Source organism: Typopeltis vanoorti, chromosome 24 (assembly GCF_054136105.1).
Source record: "Typopeltis vanoorti isolate ZY-2024b chromosome 24, IOZ_Tvanoo_1.0, whole genome shotgun sequence".
NCBI lineage: Eukaryota > Metazoa > Arthropoda > Arachnida > Uropygi > Thelyphonidae > Typopeltis > Typopeltis vanoorti.
Genome location: NC_143572.1, coordinates 9,272,130 through 9,294,685, shown reverse-complemented (window position 1 = coordinate 9,294,685; position 22,556 = coordinate 9,272,130). Strand labels below are relative to the sequence as shown.

At 36.1% G+C, this 22,556-nt stretch overlaps 1 protein-coding gene across 2 annotated transcripts in view; it reads right to left on the bottom strand.

Annotated features, from left to right (window-relative positions):
- The window catches only part of Usp32 (Ubiquitin specific protease 32), an 808,142-nt gene extending 786,030 nt beyond the window's left edge, over positions 1-22,112 (bottom strand). For both annotated transcript variants that reach the window (XM_090413901.1, XM_090413902.1), the window contains exon 1: positions 21,969-22,112. In XM_090413901.1, the coding sequence (XP_090270027.1) occupies positions 21,969-22,026 (58 nt within the window). In that variant the 5' untranslated portion in view covers positions 22,027-22,112. The remainder of the gene's footprint in view (positions 1-21,968) is intronic.
- Positions 22,113-22,556: the final 444 nt, after the last annotated feature.

Below are 22,556 nucleotides of genomic sequence, written 5' to 3'. Positions count from 1 at the left end.
TTCACAAGGCTTTGCAATTTGCATTCTCTCAGTATGTCCTCGTACTCCATATTCCAAAGACCACTGATAATCTTTATGAATCTTATTTGGGCCCTTTCTAACATATCGTCATCACCATGAATAACCCATAAGAGGCTTGATCAAGGCCTTATATAATGGCATCATAACCTCCTTATTTCTACATGTCAGGGGCCTCTGCATCGTCGCCATTATTTGAAGTGTTATCTTACAACTTGTGCAATGTAATCCCTGAATATCAGGTCCATTTTTATATTGAAACAAGGAGCTAGAAATGACTTGAATAGGTCCTGAAGTGCAATAGTAAGGTCCCCACCCCATTATTATTGGCTTTGTTCTTTCTCAAAATTTTCTTAAAACATTGCTTTGTCTGGTATTCATTTCCTACTTCTATTATTGGATATCTGACAAGGACCAGCTCTTCTTTTTTTTCCTGACAGCTGTCTTCTCTAATGACTAAAAATTCCTACAGATCTTCCTTAAAACCATCTAGAGCACAGATCTAAATAAGTCTCACTATGCAATTCTCCACAAACTAATATAGATCTACATTATTCTACTTAAAATTGCCTGCCATTTAAGAACTATCTTCATGTTCAGCATTGAATGTTATAGATCTTCCTTCTTTTTTCTTTCTTTTTCATTACTGCTTGAATATAGCATCTTACAGTTATTATTCAATAATAGCTACTTATTTTAGTCTTCATCTCACTTCACTAACCATATCAACACGATACTTCTCTAATTCTTATTATTATTCCATGGAGTAAAGTAATCAGTACTTATCGTGAGAGGCCCACTCAACCAGCTACGTCTATCATATTGAACTTTAAAATAATTTTCACTCTGCATTCAACTATCTAATAATGTTTCTTTTTTTTTTTTTTCCATTGATAATTCTTATTGCTGATAGTGCCTACATTCAATTCTGCTAATGATGAGCCTTGGTAGCTGACTTTTTTAATGTTTGCCCTAGTTTTCAGACAAAAACAGTACATCTTGTTTTACAAGGCAATGCCTCAGCTGGAATAATATTTCATCATAGTGCACATTCTCTTTCAGTTTGAGGGTAAAATTTTGGTTAGAAACTGAAGAGAGAGAGTTAGTGTGAGTGTCCAATCATGACCTTTAAACCACCTCTATCCAAGTAGTTGAGGATAAAATTCTGGAGGGCAAATCTGAAATGTGAGCAGTGTATGTATGTACGTATAATCCATGAGGGATAAGGCCTGTGAGTGTGACAGGATTTCAATCTAATAGCTTACACAAGTAGCATCTTTAAACAAAAATTTTTCAGTTGTTCTGAACGCCACTGAATATAACCACATTCTACTTGAGGATTCATGGAAAACTAATGCAAAACAAGAAATATTTTAGAAAATATAGTTTCTTTCTGTATTTCCGAATTATTATTTTAATTAGATTTTACTTCAAATGAAGATAGACAAACTACTATTTGCAGATGATCAAATAGTATTAGCTACATCAGAGGATGATTTACAAAGATCATTAAATGATATCTCAAAACAATATAATATGACAATATCTAAAGAAAAAACAAAAATAAGGCATTCAAAGGAGAAAACTCAATAAGAAGTAAAATAGTGATAGATGATAAAATATTAGAACAAGTAAATACTTGCAGATACTTGGGATGTGATTTATCATATGAAAAAGAAAAAGACACCAAAAGATCAAACTTTGTCAAAGTAAATGGTATAATAAATAATATATTTAAGCCATCCCTAGTACAAAAACACACTAGAATCAGACTATATAATGTCTTGTCAAAACTAACTCTACTATACGAAGCAAAACATGGACCATAAAAAGGAAAGATGAAAAACAAATTCAAACAGCAGAAATGAAGTTTCTCAGAAAAACAGCTGGATATACCAAGTGGGACCATAAAATAAATGAAGAAATTTTACAATCCCTGAATATAAAACCAATTAATTACTACATAAGACAGTATAAACAAAAATGGATAGAACATTTAAATCGAATGGACATCAGCAGACTACCAAAAATATTATAGATACAAAATAAGTGGAAAGAGAAGACCAAGAAAGCGATGGCAAGAGACTGGAACAGGCAACCTGGCCTAAATTACATGTTAGGAAGAAGAGAGGGAAGAGATTTTACTTCACTTTTTTTTTTTTTTTTTTTTTTTTTTTAATATTTTTATTCTGTATAAAGTGATATTAATATTTTGCATTTTACTGTTCAATGAATTCCCCAATTTCTGTTTATTTCTTAAAATATGATTTTTTTTTTCTTACTTAGATGCTAGACTCTGTAGATGGGATATTAAGAATTTACAAAAGCGTGATAGGGTTTAACAGCACCAAATTTAACAATGTTTATTTACTTTTGTAACTTTTCACTATTTTTCTATGCACTTAAGATAGACATTTTATAATCTAGATGTTTATAATCTATAATAATCCAGATGTTTTTTTTGCAAGATTTTGATTCATTAATTTATAAAATAATTGTTTGACAAAAATAATTCATCATAAAATATTAATACTAAAATCACTTGCGTTTAATATTTATATTTGTAAATTTTTTAACTAAGTTTCATAGCTATTGTCAATACAGTTATAGGAAAACTCTAAAAAGAACAATTTAATTGAAAGCATGTCATATGTGCACTACAGGCTGAAAAAGTAGCTCTATTTGCATTAAGAGATATACAAAATAAATTACAATTAATTAATTATTTTTAAATATTAGCATAATTTAATTACTATTAAGGAACACATGAAAATGGTGAGTATTAGTTAATATAACTCCCCAAAATTGGGAAAGTTTTAGGCAATCGCTTAAATTGCTTTTGTGAATGCGGGCTTCACAGCTTTCTTTGTAGAGGCTTTCCAGAAGAAAGCAACTTCTGTGTAACGGTTTTGTTCCACTAAATCCTGTGTTTTGTAGATAAAGCATGGCTTGCTTAACTAGATTTGCTTGTATGGAGATTCCTTAGTAAGAGGTGTGTTAGTTGAGAGTTTAACAAAATCGTACCAGCCCGGTGCGAATGTTAAGAATGTAAGCGAGTCAATTAGAATGCAAAAGCAGTGGGTGAAAGAATTGATAGTGGTAGCGGGTACAAATGATTTCAAAGGAAACAAAAAGGCTATGAGTGAGGATGTGAAGGAATTGCTTGAGGTAGCAAAAGAGACAATTGAGAGGGTTAGGATGGTGAGTCTGTTGCCACAGTATGACAGTGAGGAGTATAGAAAGAGGGCCATAATTGCTAATGACTTTATGCGTGAATTATATTTGATGAGTGGTGTGGAATTTGTGGATGTGTGGAATGAGTTCGATGGGCAGAAGGATTTATATAAAATGGATGGTTTACATTTGAATGGATTTGGTGTACGGAGACTTGGAAAGGTGTTGTCGAATGTAGTGGAAGTGAATGTGCAGAATCAGGGAAACTAGAGTTATTAAGGGGGAGTTAGATATACAGATTTTAGGGAGACAGTTGAGTATGTGAATGTGTGTAATATGCCCAAGCGAGTAGGAAAGACCACGAATCAGAATGGGGGTTAGCCTAGTGGCTTTGCGCTTCGCAACCACATGCCTGGGGAAGGAGTGTCCCAGGTTCGATTCCCGTTGTAGACGTGAGGAATTTGAGGATCTTCCTCAGGCATAGCCAAGTTAGCCGGTCTTGGGCGCGGTCAGTAGGGTTTTCCCCGCTAGTTTATCTGGCGTTTTTCATCCCCCAAACAGACAAACCGGCCCCATGAACATACGCCTCTACAGTCAAAAATATATCCCCCCCCCCCAGCGGCAGACCAGGTGACGGGTCGGTTGGGAGTAGTACTAACAAGAAGTTGCATCTAAAGTAACACGCAGCCCCTGCATGGGAAGCGGGAATAACGCGTAGTAGAAGAAGAAGATCAAAATAGGGATGGGACAAATGGGCTTCTGCAATTCATGTATACTAATGCCAGAAGTATTAGGAACAAGAGGGAAGAATTTTTGGTCTTGGTTGGCACTTCCAGTCCACAGGTTATTGGCATTAGTGAAACATGGCTGACAGAAGATGACACAGCTAGTGGGTTCAATGTGAGGGGTATGGTGTGTTCAGGAGTGACAGGGAGAATAAAATGGGGGGATGGAGTGTTATTGATGATAGCTGATGAGCTACAGCCAAGAAGAATAGAAGTGGAACTGCAGGATAGAGAAAAGAGCACATCTGAGGCTATTTGGTGTGAGATTGAAACTAGCAGAACAAAATATACAGTTGGGTGCTGCTATAGACCAGGTGATGGAATAGATGGTGGAGATAGTATGCATAAGCAAATAGAAGAAATGAGTGGAAGGAAGGTAATTATTATGGAAGATTTCAACTATGGTAACATTGATTGGAAGGAGGAGAGGACACAGGGAGGAAGGAATTGGATTTTATGCGGTTATTAAGGGATAACTATCTGCGACAGCATGTAATGGAAAATACTAGAGGTCAGAGAATGCTTGACCTAGTAATTGCATCTGAGAATTTGGCTGTAATGAATATGACCATGTTGCCACCAACTGGTGAGAGTGATCATAGGGTCTTGACTTGGGAGGTGGCTAAAGGTGTGGAATTTACAATTAAGACAGGGTACATGTGGAATTATTGGGCTGATAAGTATGACAAGCTTAGGAGATTGATTGGTTCAGTGCCATGGCATGTACAACTGCAGGGGCTAAAAGTTAATAGTGCATGGGAGGCGGTTAAGAAGTGTTTGCATGAAGCAATGGCTGACTATATACCTAGAGTCTGAATAATAAATCAAGTAGGGGTTAAATGGATGAATAACACCATTAAGCTTGAGCTGCAAAAAAAGAAACAACTATGGAGGGAATGTAAGGAGAAAAGTGACCAGCAGGTACATGGACAGTATAAAGCGCAGGCCAGAAGGGTAACGAGTGTGGTAAGAAAAGCAAAAAAGGATTACGAAAGGACATTGGCCATGCAGGCTAAAGAGAATCCTAAACAGTTTTTTCGATATTTTGCAAGTAAAAGAAAAAATGTATATGGCAGAATGATTTTAAAGAATGCTGATGGTAGGGAGGTAACAAAATCAGTTGATAAAGTTGAATTACTGAGTGAGCACTTTGCAAGAATATATCTTCCAGGTGGTGAAATTGCAGAAATGAATGAACCAATAGATCATATGGGAATTGTGCTGAATGAAGTGGAGATGGATAGCCTATTGCAAAACCTCAATGTCAATACATCTGTGGGATTGGATGGTATACCAGCTCGTGTCGTACGTGAAGCGGCTAAAGAATTGTCAGTACCCTTGATCATTTTGTTTAATTTGAGTCTCGGGTCTGGGTTAGTCCCAAGGGGGTGGAAGGAGGGGAAAATAGTTCCACTGCATAAAGGCGGTTCCAAGACTGCTGTTGTTAATTACCGACCGATTAGCATATCAGGAATCGTTGTCAAGGTCTTGGAGAAATTAGTCAAGAAAAGAATACAGGATTGGATAGATGAAAATGGGATATTGTATGGAGGACAACATGGTTTTGTGAAGGGTAGATCATGCCTCAGTAACTTACGTTTTATAACACTGTGACGGCTGAACTGGATAAGGGTAATGGGTTTACAGTGATTCTACTGAACCTTGCCAAGGCCTTTGACAGGATACCACATGGAACTCTAATCAGTAAACTGGAGCAGATGGGGATGGATATAGGGTTGGTGAGATGGATAGGAAGGTGGTTGATGGAGAGATACCAGAGAGTGGATTATTCAGGAGTTGCATCCAAATGACGGCTTGTGACTAGTGGTGTGCCTCAGGGTTCTGTTCTTGGACCACTACTTTTCAATTTGTTCATCAATGATATAGGAAAGGATCTGAGAGGAAGTGTTCACTTGCTTGCTGATGATGCAAAGTTGGGTAGAGCAATTGTGACTGCACAGGATGTCAAACTTTTGCAGGATGATTTGGATAGTTTTGAGGACTGGGCAATGGAAAATGGATGTCAATTTAATGTGGCAAAGTGTAAGGTTATGCATTTTGGAGTGAAAAGATTAGCAGCAATATATCACATTGGTGGAACCGTACTCCAGGAGATTGATGAGGCCAGGGATTTGAGAGTGTTAGTGGATAGGGAATTGAAGTTTAGGGGGGGGGCATTGCAAAAGTAGCTAAATCAGCTCATCAAATCACTTGGTTGCTGAAAAATACTTTAACAAGCAGAGACAAAAACAGAAACAAGTTATTGTTCCTCTATATCGAGCCTTGATAAGACCCCATCTAGACTACTGTGCCCAGATATGGGCACCAGGGTTTCTTGATGGGGAGGAGGTGGAGAGGATCCAGAGACGAGTGACCAAGATGATAGCAGGTCTGTGGAATGAACCTTATGAGAATAGGTTGAAGATTTGTGGGTTGCAAAAATTGGTTGATAGGCGGAAAAGGGGTGTATGATTGAGACATTCAAATTACTGAAGGGTTTCTATAAGATTAATCCAGAAGATATTTTTGAGAATAGGACTGGTGGTGAGAGGAATAGGTGGCCATACATGGAAGATGGGCAAGAATGTGGTTAGCAGGGGTGTTAGAGCTAAGTTTTTTACTTGGAGAGTGGTGAATGAGTGGAATAAGCTGCCAGCGTCTGTTGTGGGTGCTATGACCGTGAATGAGTTCAAGGCGAGGTATGATAGATACTGTGTGAATGTTGAATAGTTTTTCTTGACATGATGTTAGGGCCTCACTCAATGAGTCTGTCAACTCCTTGGAGTTGCCCAAAATAATAATAATAATAATAATAATAATTTGTTGGGTTCTTTAAGAGAAATGTATTCTTGATGTTCTTCAAGACAAATTTGTGCATAAGCCACAAGAGTTGGGGATTCTGTAAACTCAATGATAAGATAGGGGATAAGGACAAAAATAATTATCTTGAATCAGGATTATCGAGAATAAATAAAATGTATTGTCAACTAAGTGGTTAGACAGCTGATTTACATCATGGAAGGATTCATGTAATTTCACTATTACTTTCTTTAATATGATTACTCAGAGGTGCACATATAGTCTTACAGTATCCATTTTTCTGTAACCAAATAATGTAATCCAATCAATAGGCTGAGAGTTGGAATCCCATTGTGAGCATGAATGTTTGTGACCAGCACTACCATCCTGCATATTGGTGGCCTTAAGTGATTTGAAAAGGCCTGTGTTTGGTCTCTTTCAGATTATCTAACATATACAGGCTTGCAAACTTATGCACATGAAATTCATTAAAAAAATAAAATTAAATTAATGAAAATTAATTCATTTCCTACCTATTTGACAACAAGAACCAACTCTTCCATTTCTTTATATCAATTATCCTCTTTAATGACTCAAAAAATTTCCCTCAATTCTTTCCTAAGTGGGACAAGAGGTATATATGGTTCAAAACAGAATAAGTCACCAATTTCTCCCTATGAAATGTGCCCTTTATAAATCTACTTGAAATTGACGGCCATTCAAAAAGTTTAAACTACAATGTTAAACATTTAAGCTCACTTTCTTTTATCTTGATCATAGGTACAATTATAATCATGTCAACGTTGGTGTTAATGAGATGAAGAAAACAAAAACAGGTGAGATACTCCAACTGTTTTGTTTTCTTCATCTAATTAACACCAATGCTGACATGATATTTCCATAACTGCAATTTAAGTCTGCAGTTATGGAAATTGTCTACATCTTTTCCATTGATACTTCTTGTGGTGATGATACCCAGCTTCAATTCCACTGAGTTTGAGGGGGGGGGGTGTTCCAGAGTAGCAGACCTAGACCTTTCTCTATTTACTCTAGTTCCTTGACAGAAACAACAGGAGCCTTGTTTAACCAGACAACACCCCCTACTGGCATGACATCTGATCATGTTTTTATATTTCTCAATCATATTGTTTCCACATACAATACAATATACAATTTGGTCACATTAGCCAATCTCAATTCCTTCAGTATCTAGGCAGATATTTAATGATAGGAAACATCACAAATCCTTGATTCTCTACATGTGGAGGTCTCCTAACTGTCTACTGTTGATCCTTAAAGGATTGCTGTAGCAAGCTCTATAATTGTTTATGCATAATACATATTTTGAAATTTTTCAGATTTTAATTGCTGAATGTCAATATTTCAAGTGTGTTAGAATTTAAGGTAATCCCATCCATAAGAGGCTGTTCAACACACCAAAAAATCCACTGACTCATTGTGGGCTCACTCAACTAAGTATCATGTCTATAATACCGAACCTTGAAATCATTTCCACTCCTTACACTCCAGCAATGCATTCCCGTGGAAAGGCTTAGACGTTGGTTTTGCATTTTCACTATATTATTTCAGGAAATTACAACGTACTAGGATATACATTAAAATAAATTTTAATATATTTCTATATTTCGGCAACGTCACGCTGCCATTTTCAAGAACTTAGGTACAAGATACGTGCATGCAGGCACAGCAAAACAATAAATGAGCAAGAAGTACGAAGCTATTATTTCTCCTAAAGTCCTGATGGTGCCCTCTAGCGGGCAATGTTGTTATTCTTGGGCGATTGGGCTGAAGGTCTTCTGATGTAGGTTTCCCAAATTTGAGGAAGTCTCATGCAGCCAAATTTGTTGAGGTTTGGCTCGTTTCTTAAGGCTGAAGCTGATTCTATGAAAAGCCTTTCATATCTGTATTTGCTACAGTGTATTATCCTGGCTTTTTTCCACCGTATTCTATGGCAGGTATCCAGAGCATGGTCAGCAAGACCAGAGTGGCTGTATTGGTGAAACCGGATGTAGTCCTTGTGTTCTGAAATTCTGATATTTGCTGTCCTGCCTGTTTGGCCGAAATAGGACAGCTTACAGCTGCAAGGGACCTGGTACACACCAGGTAGGTCTAGGGGAGCAGGTTGGTCTTTTGTTGAGTGGATAAGGGATGCGAATTTTTTTATAAGGTTTGTAACAAGAAGTTAAGTTATGTTTTTTTAAGATTTTTGTGATTTTTTCTGAGGTGCCTCGGATATAGGGTATGGTGATGGATTTAGAGTAATCCTTGTTGTGAGGGTTGTGGTTTACTGGTTTTAATATTTTTTGGATTTTTTTGGGGGGGTAGCCATTGGCTGAGAACGTGTTGAGGATGTGGTTTAGTTCTGTGGTTAGGGCATTGTCATTCGAGCAGATAAGTTTAGCCCTGTTGTGTAGTGTCTTAATGACTCATATTGTTGTGAGGGGGGGGGGATTGTTGGTGAATGTATCTGCCTGTATGGGTGGGTTTTCTATATACTGAGAAAGCCAAGGTTCCATCAGGCTGGTGGGTGACTAGTGTGTCTAAGAACGGAATGCAGTTGTTTTTTTCTTCTTCCAGGGTGAATTTGATTCTGGGGTGTTGGTTGTTTAAGTGTGTTAAGAAGGAGAGGAGTGCATCGGAGCCATGTGGCCAAATAGCGAATACATCATCTACATAGCGAAGCCAAATGGCATTCCACTTGCCAATAGCTCTCCATGTAAAAAATCTATTCCTCACACCTTTCTTCACCACATCTTTATATATCTTTCAAGAATGGCTTCTTGTTCTTTCCATCTTACTGTCCACTCTTTTTATAATTCCATCTGTATTAATCTGGTAAAATCCCTTAACCACCTTGAAAGTCTATATCATATTTCCTCTTTTTCATTCTGCTATCCACTAAACTCTGTAATCCATATCCTCTCAGCTGCGCTGCATAACCAACACTCCAGAGTCCTGATATCACCTTGGTCATTCATCTTTGGATCTAGTGTTTCCACATCACAATGTAAAGTAGGCAACCAAATTTGAACACAGAAGTGGTCTGACCAATGCCTTATATTAGAGGCACCGCCATCTCCTTATACTATGTCAATGTACTTTTTACCATAGCAGCAGTAAAATGTGCAGTCTTCGCAACACTTGCAATGTACCCTCAGACAACTTGCTGGTAGTCCGCTGTCTACCATCACCCCAAGATTCCGAATCTCATCCACTTCCTGAAGCACAGTACCACCAATACAGTATGTAGTCTTATATCTCTGCACTCTGAAGTGTACCACCTTGCATTTATTAATATTAAAACTACAATCCCACTCATCTGTCTAAACTGAAATCTAGCTGATCTAACTTTATATCATCAGCAAACATTTGAAGATCCCAGTCAATTCACATGAAATATCATTAACAAATAGGTCAAACAGTAAAGGCCCAACAACAGAACCCTGAGGCATGCCACTAGTCACCTTCCTTTTCTGAGACACTGCTCCATCTATACACAACTTGCTGGTATCATTCAGAAAGCCAATTTTCAATCTATCTAATCAATCTGTTATCTAATCCCATCTTCTGCAGCTTATACACCAACATCAAATTCCTTCGCAAATTCAAGAAAATCACTGTATATTAATCTCCCTTATTCAACATATTTGTCACCTTATCATAAAATGTAAGCAGATTGCTGAAACAAGACCTGCCCTTCACAAACCCATGCTGACCAACAGGGAGAATCCTATGCCCATCAAACCCAATCCTGTCTTCTATTCCTAATCAGTTTCTCCAACATATTAATGACAAATGCAGATATGACTGGTGATTTTATGATAAGGTGACAAATATCCAATATATTTGTCACCTTATCATAAAATGTGAGCAGATTGCTGAAACAAGACCTGCCCTTCACAAACCCATGCTGACCAACAGAGAGAATCCTCTGCCCATCAAACCCAATCCTATCTTCTATTCCTAATCAGCTTCTCCAACACATTAACGAAAAATGCAGATACAGACTGGTCTATAACTGGAAACTTCTGTCCTAGAACCATGCTTGAGGAGAGATACTATTTACCTTCTTTCAACTCCTCAGGAACCTTCCCAATTGCAAGACTTTTATTAAATAACCAGGTCAAGGGCATAACTAACTCTTCTGCACATTACTTAAAAATGTGGTGATATGTCATTCATTTCAACAGACTCATTAACATCTAACCCAAGCAACAATTGCTACACTGCTGATTCTTTCACCTTTAATTCTCCTAATATAAGGGGGACCAGAAAGTAATCAATTATTTTTAATAGGTCATTTTTAGCCAATTGTTTTTTTTTTCTTAAATAATACATAAATTATTAAATTTGATTTTTATTTAAATATTAGCATTATTTTTCTATTTAAAAAATCCGTTTTTTTTTTTTAATTTTAGATTATTTTTTTTAATATGGCGGACTTTAAAGTTGAAGAGCACCATTTATGTCATTGTATGCTGTTTTTGTTTCACCAAGGAAAGAATGCTACCAAGATCATTTGCTCAACTTATGGAGACATATTGAAGGTTAACAAATGTCAGCGATGTTTTATGAGATTTGCAGAAAAAAATTTTGATCTCTCTGATCGTCCTCGATCTATTATTATTATTATTATTATTATTATTAAACAAGACCTCATGGAGTCAAAGACTCATCTAGGAGATACTTTTATCTCACACACATCTCATCATACCGTGTCTTAAACACATTCAAACTCCTTGCAGACACCACACTCTCAGGCAAGGCATTCCAATCACTCACAACTCTGCACGAAAAAAACCTGCCTCTCACTCCCCTACTCACACCCTCTTTATACAGTTTCCAGGGATGACCTCTGGTTCTCCCCTGATCTCCCACTATTCTCTGTAGAACTTCTCCACCATTGATCCTATAACAACCCCTTACCAACTTGTAGGTCTCTATCATATCTCCCCTCTTCCTTCTCTCCACTAGACTCTGCAAATTACATCTTTTCAATCTTTCCTCATACTCGACATTCCAGAGGCCAGAAACTACCTTAGTCAGTCGCCTTTGGACCCTTTCCAACATCTCTTCATCCTTCTGAAAACCAGGTGACCAAATCTGGGCACAATAGTCCATGTGTGGCCTAATCAAAGCCTTATACGATGGAACAAGAATCTCCCTACTTCTATACGTCAGTGTCATCCGCATCATTCCTAGAAGTCTTTGTGTTGTCTTCACAATTTTGGCGATGTGTCCCCTAAATTTTAGATCCTTATCCACTATCACCCCCAGATCTCTTATTTCCTCTACTTCCAACAATATATTCTCACCAAGCATAAATTCTGCATCCCATCTTTGTTTTCCAAATTTTAAAACCTTACATTTTGCAACACTGAATTCACATCCCCCATTTGCTTGCCCAATCACTCAATTTATTCAAGTCTTCTTGCAAGGCCACAACATCTTCACTACTCTTTATGGCTCGTCCCAACTTTGCATCATCTGCAAACAACTGAATATCTCCATCCAAATCTTCGCCAATATCATTAATATACAAGTTAAATAGTAATAGCCCTAAAACAGACCCCTGAGGCACTCCACTAGTGACTTTCCTTTTCCTGGATATTTCACTCCCATACACAACTTGTTGATACCTATCAGACAGCCTGTCTCCAATCCAATGCACTAATCTAATATCCAACCCCATCTGCTCTAGTTTGACTGTCAACTTATTATGAGGTACTCTATCAAAAGCTTTTGCAAAATCCAAGTATATTACTGTGTATCCTTCTCCTCTGTCCAAGGAAGCAGCCACTTTATTGTAATAAGTAAGTAGATTACTAAAACATGACCTCCCTCTAGCAAATCCATGCTGTCCATCAAATATTATACCATTGTTGTCAACCCAACTCTGGATCCTAGTTCTCACAAGCTTCTCCAACAACTTAACCACAACAGCTGACACACAGATAGGCCTATAGTTTGATGCTTGAGTTCGATCACCTCCTTTATGAAGTGGCACAATCTTGCCCTCCTTCCACTCTTTAGGAACTTGACCAAGTGCAAGAATCGTATTAAAAAAATATGTCAAGGCAGGTGTCAACTCTCTGGCACATTCCTTAAGAATATGCGGTGATATATTATCAAGTCCCACAGCCTTATTTACATCTAGTTTACTCAACTCCCCAAACACCTCTTGCTCACTTACAGTCAGTCTCTCCTCCCCATCATCAACTGCTCTTAATCTGGAAGACCTCTTACTCTAGATCAGCGCTTCTCAAACTGGGGGCCGTGAAATAATGAAAACAAATTTAAAACGTTTTAAGACTAAGTATATTTTTTTATTTTAAAAGAAACGTATTTAACTTTTATTATTTCTTTTTTGTTATTTTTTATATTTTAATGGAAAAATTCACACATTGGTGTTGGTTCACAAACTTTGCTTCCTGCGTATTTCGGCGCTTAACGAGTATTAGTAAATATTGCTTATTCATACGTTTCATTTCAAAGCAGTGGTTAATTGTATTTACTTTGAATGCTCTCCAGGGAAGTTCCAAATCTTTGTCCCTTTCATAACGCGTTCGTAATCAGGGACTGTTGATATTGACTTTATATACATATCAAAACTCGTTTTATATTATCACTGTCATCCGAGCTAGTTTTCTGTTACCAATAAAAATTTCGCATATACTTCACACATGAAAAAAAGCTTAAACAAGTTCATATGGGGATATAGTAACTCGCTTGCAGTGGTAAACAACACACCCTCCCTAAGAGCCACTATACTGCAGAGGCAATAAAAATAAGTACTTTTATTATGCCAGTGAATAACGTATGAGGAGTCTGTGTAATATATTTCTCAACAAATAGTGCAATTAGAGACAACTGGGATAAAAACACACTAATTAATGAATCACATGTCCCTTATACAGAAACTATGCTGTATAGACTGAAACAAAACCATATGTTGCATGGGCAAACACAGTATCTAACTAAAAACTATTGTTATTAATTAGATGTATGTGAGTTCGATTTCCCAAGGCAGCAATAAAATTCAACCGAACGTGTTAAAATTCGTAAAAGTGTTAAAACTAAGTAATATATAATATATATAATGAATGTTATGGCAGTTTCACATATGGAATTCGGTTGAAGAGAGTTAGCATTTCAACTCAATTGTCAGCTATGCTTTTATCTTTCAGTTGCACGATCTTTTGTTAATACCGCACCGATCATATGCACATTTTAATAAACAGACTGCCTTTGCTGTCTGTTTCGCATTAGGCTTAATTACCATAAAAGGAGAAAAGTCACAAAAGTGAAAAATGTTCGTGGTCCAGGGGATTCCCTTATTCAGGTAATATTCACTAATTTCATGTTATCAGTCTGTGGTGTGCCAGTATTGGTAAGTGGTGATATTATTTGATATATTCTACGTTAAAAAATTTAACCCTGAGATGGATAAGTGGTTGATAAAAAATAAAAAAATCCCGCGAACAATCAGAAGAAGCAGAAACAGACTAAAAAAAAAAGGACAGTATTTCATATTTTACCAGAACAGCCCGCATCGTCTTCAGAATCAAATGGTAAGAGGCAAAAAATGTAATATATGCATTTGATTTTTGCAATATTCTCTGTGTATGTTTTGTATTGAATATAAATACAATAAATATTATAATAATATATCTCTATTACGATTTTTTTTTCAAGGGGGGACCGTGAAATATTTTAATTTTTGCAAAGGGGTCCCTGACATCCAGAAGTTTGGGAAGCACTGCTCTAGATGACGATGCTCCTAAGACTCTTGCTGAATCAGATCCAAAACAAACCATACAAGAATTAGCAGAGAAACTTAATTCATCATGGTCAACTGTCCAAGAGCACTTACATAAGAGTGGCAAGGTGTATGTGTAACAGGGTGTATGTGTACCACATGAACTGTCAGAAAACAATAAAGCACAAAGATGGGTGATTTGCAATTCATTGTTGACCAGACAACAAAATAACCCCTTTTTGGAACGAGTTGTAACTGGTGACGAAAAATGGGTGCTGTATAAGAATAAACGCAAAAAACAGTGGCTTTCTCCAAATCAAACTCCAATTCCAACACCTAAAGATGGACTTCATCCACAAAAGGTTCTGCTGTGTGTTTGGTGGGATATTCATGGAATTATTCATTACGAACTCATGGAACAAGGTAAGACTATCACAGCAGCCATCTACTGTGAACAATTAGAGCGACTACATCAAGCATTGTTAATCAAACGTCCTGCGCTTGTCAATCGAAAAGGAGTAATTTTGCAGCAAGATAATGCAAAACCACATTCTGCAAGAATGACTCAAGAAAAAATTAGGCAGTTAGGATGGGAACTTCTACCACATCCTCCATATTCGCCAGATATTGCCCCTAGTGACTATCACTAGGGGCAATCAAGATGATGTCCAAAGGAGTTTGATATCATTTTTTTCCTCCAAAGGAAAAACTTTTTTCAAAAAAGGAATTCTAAACTTAGTAGATCGTTAGAATAAGGTTATAATTAACGATGCCGATTATAGAATTGAATAATGTTAATTTGTTCTTTAATAAAATGTATATTAAAAATGTAGTTCAAAAAATTGATTACTTTCCAGTCCTCCTTATACTTGCCTTCCTTCTACATGTTGCACAGCATCATTTACACCAGTATGATATACACTGATGAAGTGTTCATTAAATAATTCCACTATGCCATTTGCAATGGTCACACTGCTAACATAAATAGTCACCAGTGTCAAACTGTCATAATTATTTTTCCTCTTACTTGCCATATAGCAGAAAAATTTCCTTGGATTATCTTTTACCTGACTGACCAATCTCCTCTCATTCTACTTTTTTTTTTTTTTTTTTTTTTATGCTTGTCACCTTTCTGGCCTGCAGTTTATATTCCTCACGCATCTGTTTACTACAAACTTGTACCTCCACCATAACAACAAACTTTACTACAAACTTGTACCTCCTCCTTTTGCCACACTGCTTGCTTGATTTCACTGCTTATCCATCTCACTCTATGCATTTGTTAACTCTTGGTATGCAGTTATTGCTTGTGTCGGTGCCTTATTTCTGCCGAGCTCATAAACTCAATGTACTGCTGTTAGTTGACTATGAAACTTCTCATAATCATCCACTTTATACTTCCACATATATACCTTCTTGATAACCAATTGACTACCTTGTTCAAAACCACATCCTGTGAGGACATCAGCAAATCATCATCATCATCCATTCAGTGATTTAGGCCCAGTGGCCTGTTCCAGTCTCTTTCCATCTTTTCTTTGGTGATCCCAGACCTAAATCCTCCAAATGGGTGGTATCGGATGGTTGTTGAAACCAGTCTGGGTAGTGACCCTTCCCATAATGCATACATATTATACATGTCCGCAAGGAGATGTGCTTATTTGTAAAAAAAAATATAAAACTATGAAAATTATTTGAATGAAATATGTCTTAAACTCAATTCATAATCGAAGTCATTGTTGAGTTACTGTAATATCCAAAGTTCTAATCTTTACAATCTAATTCTAATCAATGATCTCACAAAAAAAAAAAAAAAAAAAAAAAAAAAAAAAAAAAAAAAAAAAAAGAACACTAAACATATTTTTGTATTTTCAGATAATAAATTTCAATAAAATCAATACAGCTTTCCCAAAATAACATTTGTATGGATGACAAAATGAATTAATAGGTCAAAATGCACTTAACAACTTCTCATTCATTTAAAATTTAATCCTAAACATCTCAAACATCATGGCAAGTTTTAATTTCCCTTTCCTCTTCATAAATATCCCCCCCCAACATTAATAGTCTTTCTGCAATTTTGCTGTCCATACTGGTTACCTCACTTGGAAAAATGAAACATACAACAATCAGAAACCTTAATTTTAATTGAACCTGTGACATAGTAATCAAACAGTAAATGACTAATGAAATTAGCATGAACATTTTATATCAATATTTACAGTACATCACTATGGAACCACAAACAATTCAAAGAATACAAGCAGCACATCACTGCCTTGCATTAAATATGATGTATTTTCAAATAAAGTACTGAGGCCTTATTACACTGGCCTAATTTAAATGAGAATTACTATCTTCCTCCATCCCTCTAGAGAGAGAGAGATTATCCTATAATCAGAAATGATTTATTATATATTTGATAATCCCAGCACATGGAACTTACTGTTATTGGTTAACCAATTTGTATTTGCCTTATATGCTGTCTTTCTGAATTGCTCATTTTTCCACACTGATGATGTAACGTTAGTTTCAGTACAAAATATTTGTGGTAATTTCAATGAAGTTATGTACTGTAACATGTTCTCTCTCTCTCAACTAATCTGAAGGCATTTTATAGGCTCTTTCCTGCCTCTTATTCCCGATTTACAGAGAACATTTAGCAAAAAAAATACTCTTAGCATAGCTACTCTTAAGACTAATATCTGGTTAAGATATTATTATTATTACGTGACACCTCCAGGGAGTCCAAAGACTCATTGAGGGAGGGCAGCTACCCCACAACGCTCTGTCTCCACCACTCATCACCAACTACATCGAACCGCAACTACACCAACACCATCTTCCACCCATCACCACCATAGTATTTTCACAGACAATCACAAACATCCATGCCCATAGTGAGATTCGAACCTGCAGCCTTCTGGCTGTAGAGCAGATATGCTAACCACTTGGCAAACCAGGCCATTGGCCTCAATCACAATGATTCGAAAAATTCGAATCCCACCATGGGTGGGATTCGAACCTGCAGCCTTCTGGACGCAGATATGCTAACCACTCGGCCAACCAGGCCATTGGGCCTCATGACCCAAACTTGTTACACACACTCTTCCATCATCTTAATAGCCAACAACAAGGAATCCAATTTACTAGAGAAAAGAACACAGTCTGCCCTTTCTAAACACTAATAGTGCATCTTTCCCAATTAAATTATTTTTCACAGCATATAGAAACTTACAGAGGCAGCCTATTCATAAATAATCCCTTCACCCCCTCTCTACTAACAGATGTTAGCTAACACTGCCAATAATCTTTGTTTTGATATACTCCTTACAGCTGATATGACATTTTCTAAGCTGAATGCTATAATCCCAACATAACCATCCATCTGTTCATTGGATATCAACAGTGCCATATGGTCAGTGAGATGCTCACTAATATGCCACGCCAGTCCTCATCATGTGGTCCTGTTATATGCTTTTCTGGAGGCTTCAACTCTGAAAATTAGTCACTCAAGACACACCATCCATCCATCCTTCTCATTGATTGTCTATCCTTCGGATTATTCCAAGAACTTTACCTTCTATTACTGTTTTGAGAAGTCTTCCTTCTATCCTTTCAATGTTCTTCAATCATTTTCCTTAAGGAGCCTTAAAGTTCTACTGATCTTTTCTAGCACCCATCCATTTGCAATATAATAAAATTTGTGAATTGTACAACCAACAGCACAGAATTACAGTGACATTTATGATATTCTTTATATCTGAGATATCTTATTAAAAATAGTCAGGACTCAGAGACTAAGAAATACAGCTGCTATAATAATGAACCCCTCATCATTATAGCTTACAGACAACCACGAGTGTTGAGATTCAACTGTATGAACCACGATGAGTCTTGTTCCTCGATGGAGATAAAAAGATGTGTGTGCTGGATAGGGATCTAAAATTTTGAGGACAACAACAAATTCTGGCAATGTGATGTGGAGGACACTGACCTATGAAAGTAAGGAGATTCTGGTTCCACCACATAAGCATTGATTAGGCCACATATAGACAGTGTGCACAGGTTAGTCACCTGGTTTTCAAAAGGATGAAGAGGTATTGGAAAGGGTCAATTGACTAAGGTAATTTCTGATATGGAATGTTGAGTATGAAGAAAGGTTGAGAAGATGCAATATACAGTCTAGTTAGTGGATAAGAGGAGGAGAAGGGGTAATATGATAGAGACATAGAAGTCAGCAAGGGGTTTTCAGCAAATTAATGTTGAAGAGGATGTTGCCCTAGACACAATTACTGAATAATCATGTCTAGGATGTGACAAATTATGCAAAACTTTGTTTTTAACGATACATCCCAATAAGTCAAGGAGTTCTAAAGTTATTGATAGAAATATAGGTAGATGGATGTTATCAGAATGCCACAAAATCTGAATATGAATGAGAGTGAGATTTCCCAAAAAGAAGCAGTGTATTACCACTTGATACCAGCATGGTGCAAGATATGTTGTTTTTGCTGTTTGCACTTTTTTGATGATGCACTAACCACACACATTTGTTGAATGTTTTTTTAAAAAAATATTATTACTACTATTTAAAATGTTTATGAAAAGAATCTTAGATTTTAAGGCATTTATATATTTTCTAACAAACATTGCAGAGAAACTGAAGATATCAAAACTAGTGTTTACACATTTCCTTGGAAAATAGACTACTACTTTCATTATCACCAAAAGCATAAAACAAACTAACGTGTTCCTGACAATGTTAGTTAACTTCCAAACTTTGTCATTATTATTATTATGTGACACCTCCAGGGAGTCCTAAGACTCATCGAAGGAGAGTGTGCCAACAGCATCTAATGATTTATCCCTTCCAACTACTAACCACGCTCAAACTTGCTTAACTTTTTCTGAGCCATTAGTAGCAGAGGCTCTACCAATCAACCAACTTTTGTCATGTTAAACTATCTGATTAATCTTTGTTTCAATAAATTTTAAGGTGCTGATATTATAAAAATAATTCTAATGTTTACCAGGTATTAAAGTAGCTAATATTACTATCATCAAGTACACCATAAAATGATGATCAAGCATACTAGTCCTGTTTTTGTAATGTGATATAAAGTTATTCTTAACTTTTATAAAGAACCGCATTTGACCAAAACCTGGGTTTCCTCCCTGTCTCTCCTATAGGTCTTAAAATTCTCACCGATGATAATTCTATCACCGAAAAGTTGCTCAAAAGCAATAAAAATGAATAAAAACGATAAAAACACTTATGTCCAGAATCAGATAACACTTTGATGATGTAATAGTCAATATTACATTCAGCAGGGTTTCCAGACTATGTAAATAAATTTTAAAAAATAGAAAAAATATATATAAAATTAATAAAAATAGGTAAAAAAAACATAACCTACTCGCAGTACAAATGTACTATATGTTTACAAAAAGCCTTTCATGGGCGGGGGTCACATAAAAAACTTCTTAGGGTTATGTAAAAACATTCTAATGCTATTGCTCAGAAGTCACACAAGAAGCTAAGCCACGTGTTCACTGTTTTATATGAAGAAAGGTGAATACAGATTTCAAGAAAATTCTTGTAGATGTTACTTTAAGCGTCTAAATGCACAAAATGAAAGGGGGGTGCATGTGTGGTGGGTTTAGCTGTAGAGAAATACAATGTGCACTCATTCCCAACAATGCTGGTTTCAAATTCAGTCTATGATGCAAGGAACCTTAATTGTGGATTTTCAATCAAAAGATGATCTCATACAGAGGTGGAGGTTATTTATTTATTTTTTTTTTTTTTAATCTTGGAAACTCTGGGTTTTTTGTCCTTCAAAACAGGTAAACTGGCCTATGAACAATACCTACAAATATGGAATACTACTGGACAAGAAAGGTAATAGGAAACCACCTTGATCTATAATAATTCCCTACTCAAGTGGCACTGCTACTCCACCAAACACTGGGTTGAGGGAAAATACAACTACTGGATATGATGTAACCCCAAAAAGACAGTAGAACAAATTATGCACAGATCATAATCAATAACTTTATCAGTCTTATCCGTCTTTATGCTGGCCTGGTTGGCTGAGTGGTTAGAGTATCCACTCTTCAGCCAAAAGACTACAGGTCTGAATCCCGCTGTGGGCATGGATGTTTGTGATTGCCTGTGGAAATACTAGTGGTGATGGTAGGTAGTAGATGGCATTGGTGTAGTTGTGGTTGGTTGTAGTTAGTAGAGAGTAGGTGCCCTCCCTCGATGAGTCTTTGGACACCCTGGAGGTGTTATGTAGTGGTAATAATAAACCATCCAACAATGTGAAAATATTTCTTTGGTTTTTGGACCAAGTTTGCTCATCGAAAACAAAGTCCTGAACATCTTAATACATTATACGTATTAAGCTGTCATTCTTACTGTGTATGAACATCATAAACAACCAATTGTATGTCTGACTTATGGAGATTGGATTGTTCAAAACAAATATCACGGAAGAAGTACATCTGTCTGCCAAATGATATTTGCTTTATAGGAGAAAAATCACTAATCTCACTGGTGAACATCTTCTGGAACTTGGCAGAGGTTACAAATTTATTAAACTCGCAATGATTTCCATCATGACTATAACACTGACTAAGTGAAGCTTTATTTAAAAAAAAAAAAAAAAAAAGTCTTTATGTAAACATTTTACTGCATACAAAGGGGGAGGATGAGAAACTTACTAGAATGATCCAAATGAATGATATTTCTAATGGAACATAAATAACTGATGTTCAGTTGTTAATGCAAAATAATAATATGCATGTGTAATAATAAAACCAATCATGTTGGGCACATAAATAATAATAGTTCATTACTGTTATAGAACGGTAATGTTTAAACAAATATAAAAAGCTTTTATTTCCAAGCTCGTGATTATTTAAATGACAATGCTGAATAACTGACAAACACTTTGGGGAAGATCATTTTCAGTTAATTCCACAGATACACTCTTTTGGATGAACTACAGTGAAAAGAACAATTACGAAATATATAAAACCACCTGAACTACTTCTTGAATCGGGAAAGCATGTTTTTAAGTTGGCATTATAGAACTCAAGACTAAAATGTATTACTGGCATTTAATAATCAGGTTCCAATGCTCGTTATATTCTTAGGCTTAACAACCATAGGACTTTTATAAGCAACTTAAACCAAATACGTCTCCAAATGATAGTTGAAATCTAACTCTCTATTAGTACGGTCGATTGCATTTCTTATTTTGTGCCAATATAGAAACTGTAAATCAAATAATGTGGGTAAAAAAAAAAAAAATTCAAAAAAAGTTAACATAAAAACGTATAAGTAATTTTGAAACAGAAGTCGGTTCCGATAGATATGTATACATATAAATATTATCATTTACCTCTCTTTATGGCATCTTCATATAAAATGCAGCACGGTTTAGAATCCCTTGCTCCCATTCTACTTGAACATCACTATCATTTACACCTGCTTACAGCCATAACAAACATAATCTAAAACTATGTCGTCTGCACAGATTACGTCTCCAACGCCAGGCCATGCCAATTTGTCACATGACAACATACGGGAATATAGTTGAATAGGTGTATATATACACTAGAGTGGAAAAGCAGAAATATAGCATTTAAAGTATAAATAAATAAATAGAAATATATAAACAAATACCACATACAAAAATGCAATCGAATACTGATTTCGGATTCTTTCATTCAATGATCATTTTTAATGATGGTAAGGCCAAAGACCTACGCACATATATATATATAATATATATATATATATATATTTTTTTTTATTATTATTTTTTTCCCCCCCAGTTTCCAGTAGTATAAGACTTATACTCCTGTATACTATGAGGGATATGTAATGTTCAGAATGCTGCCTCAGTATACTACATCAATAAAAAATACAAGCTCTATTCTAGAGTTCGTATACCGAATTGTATAAATGCATTTAAATAAATTCTTAA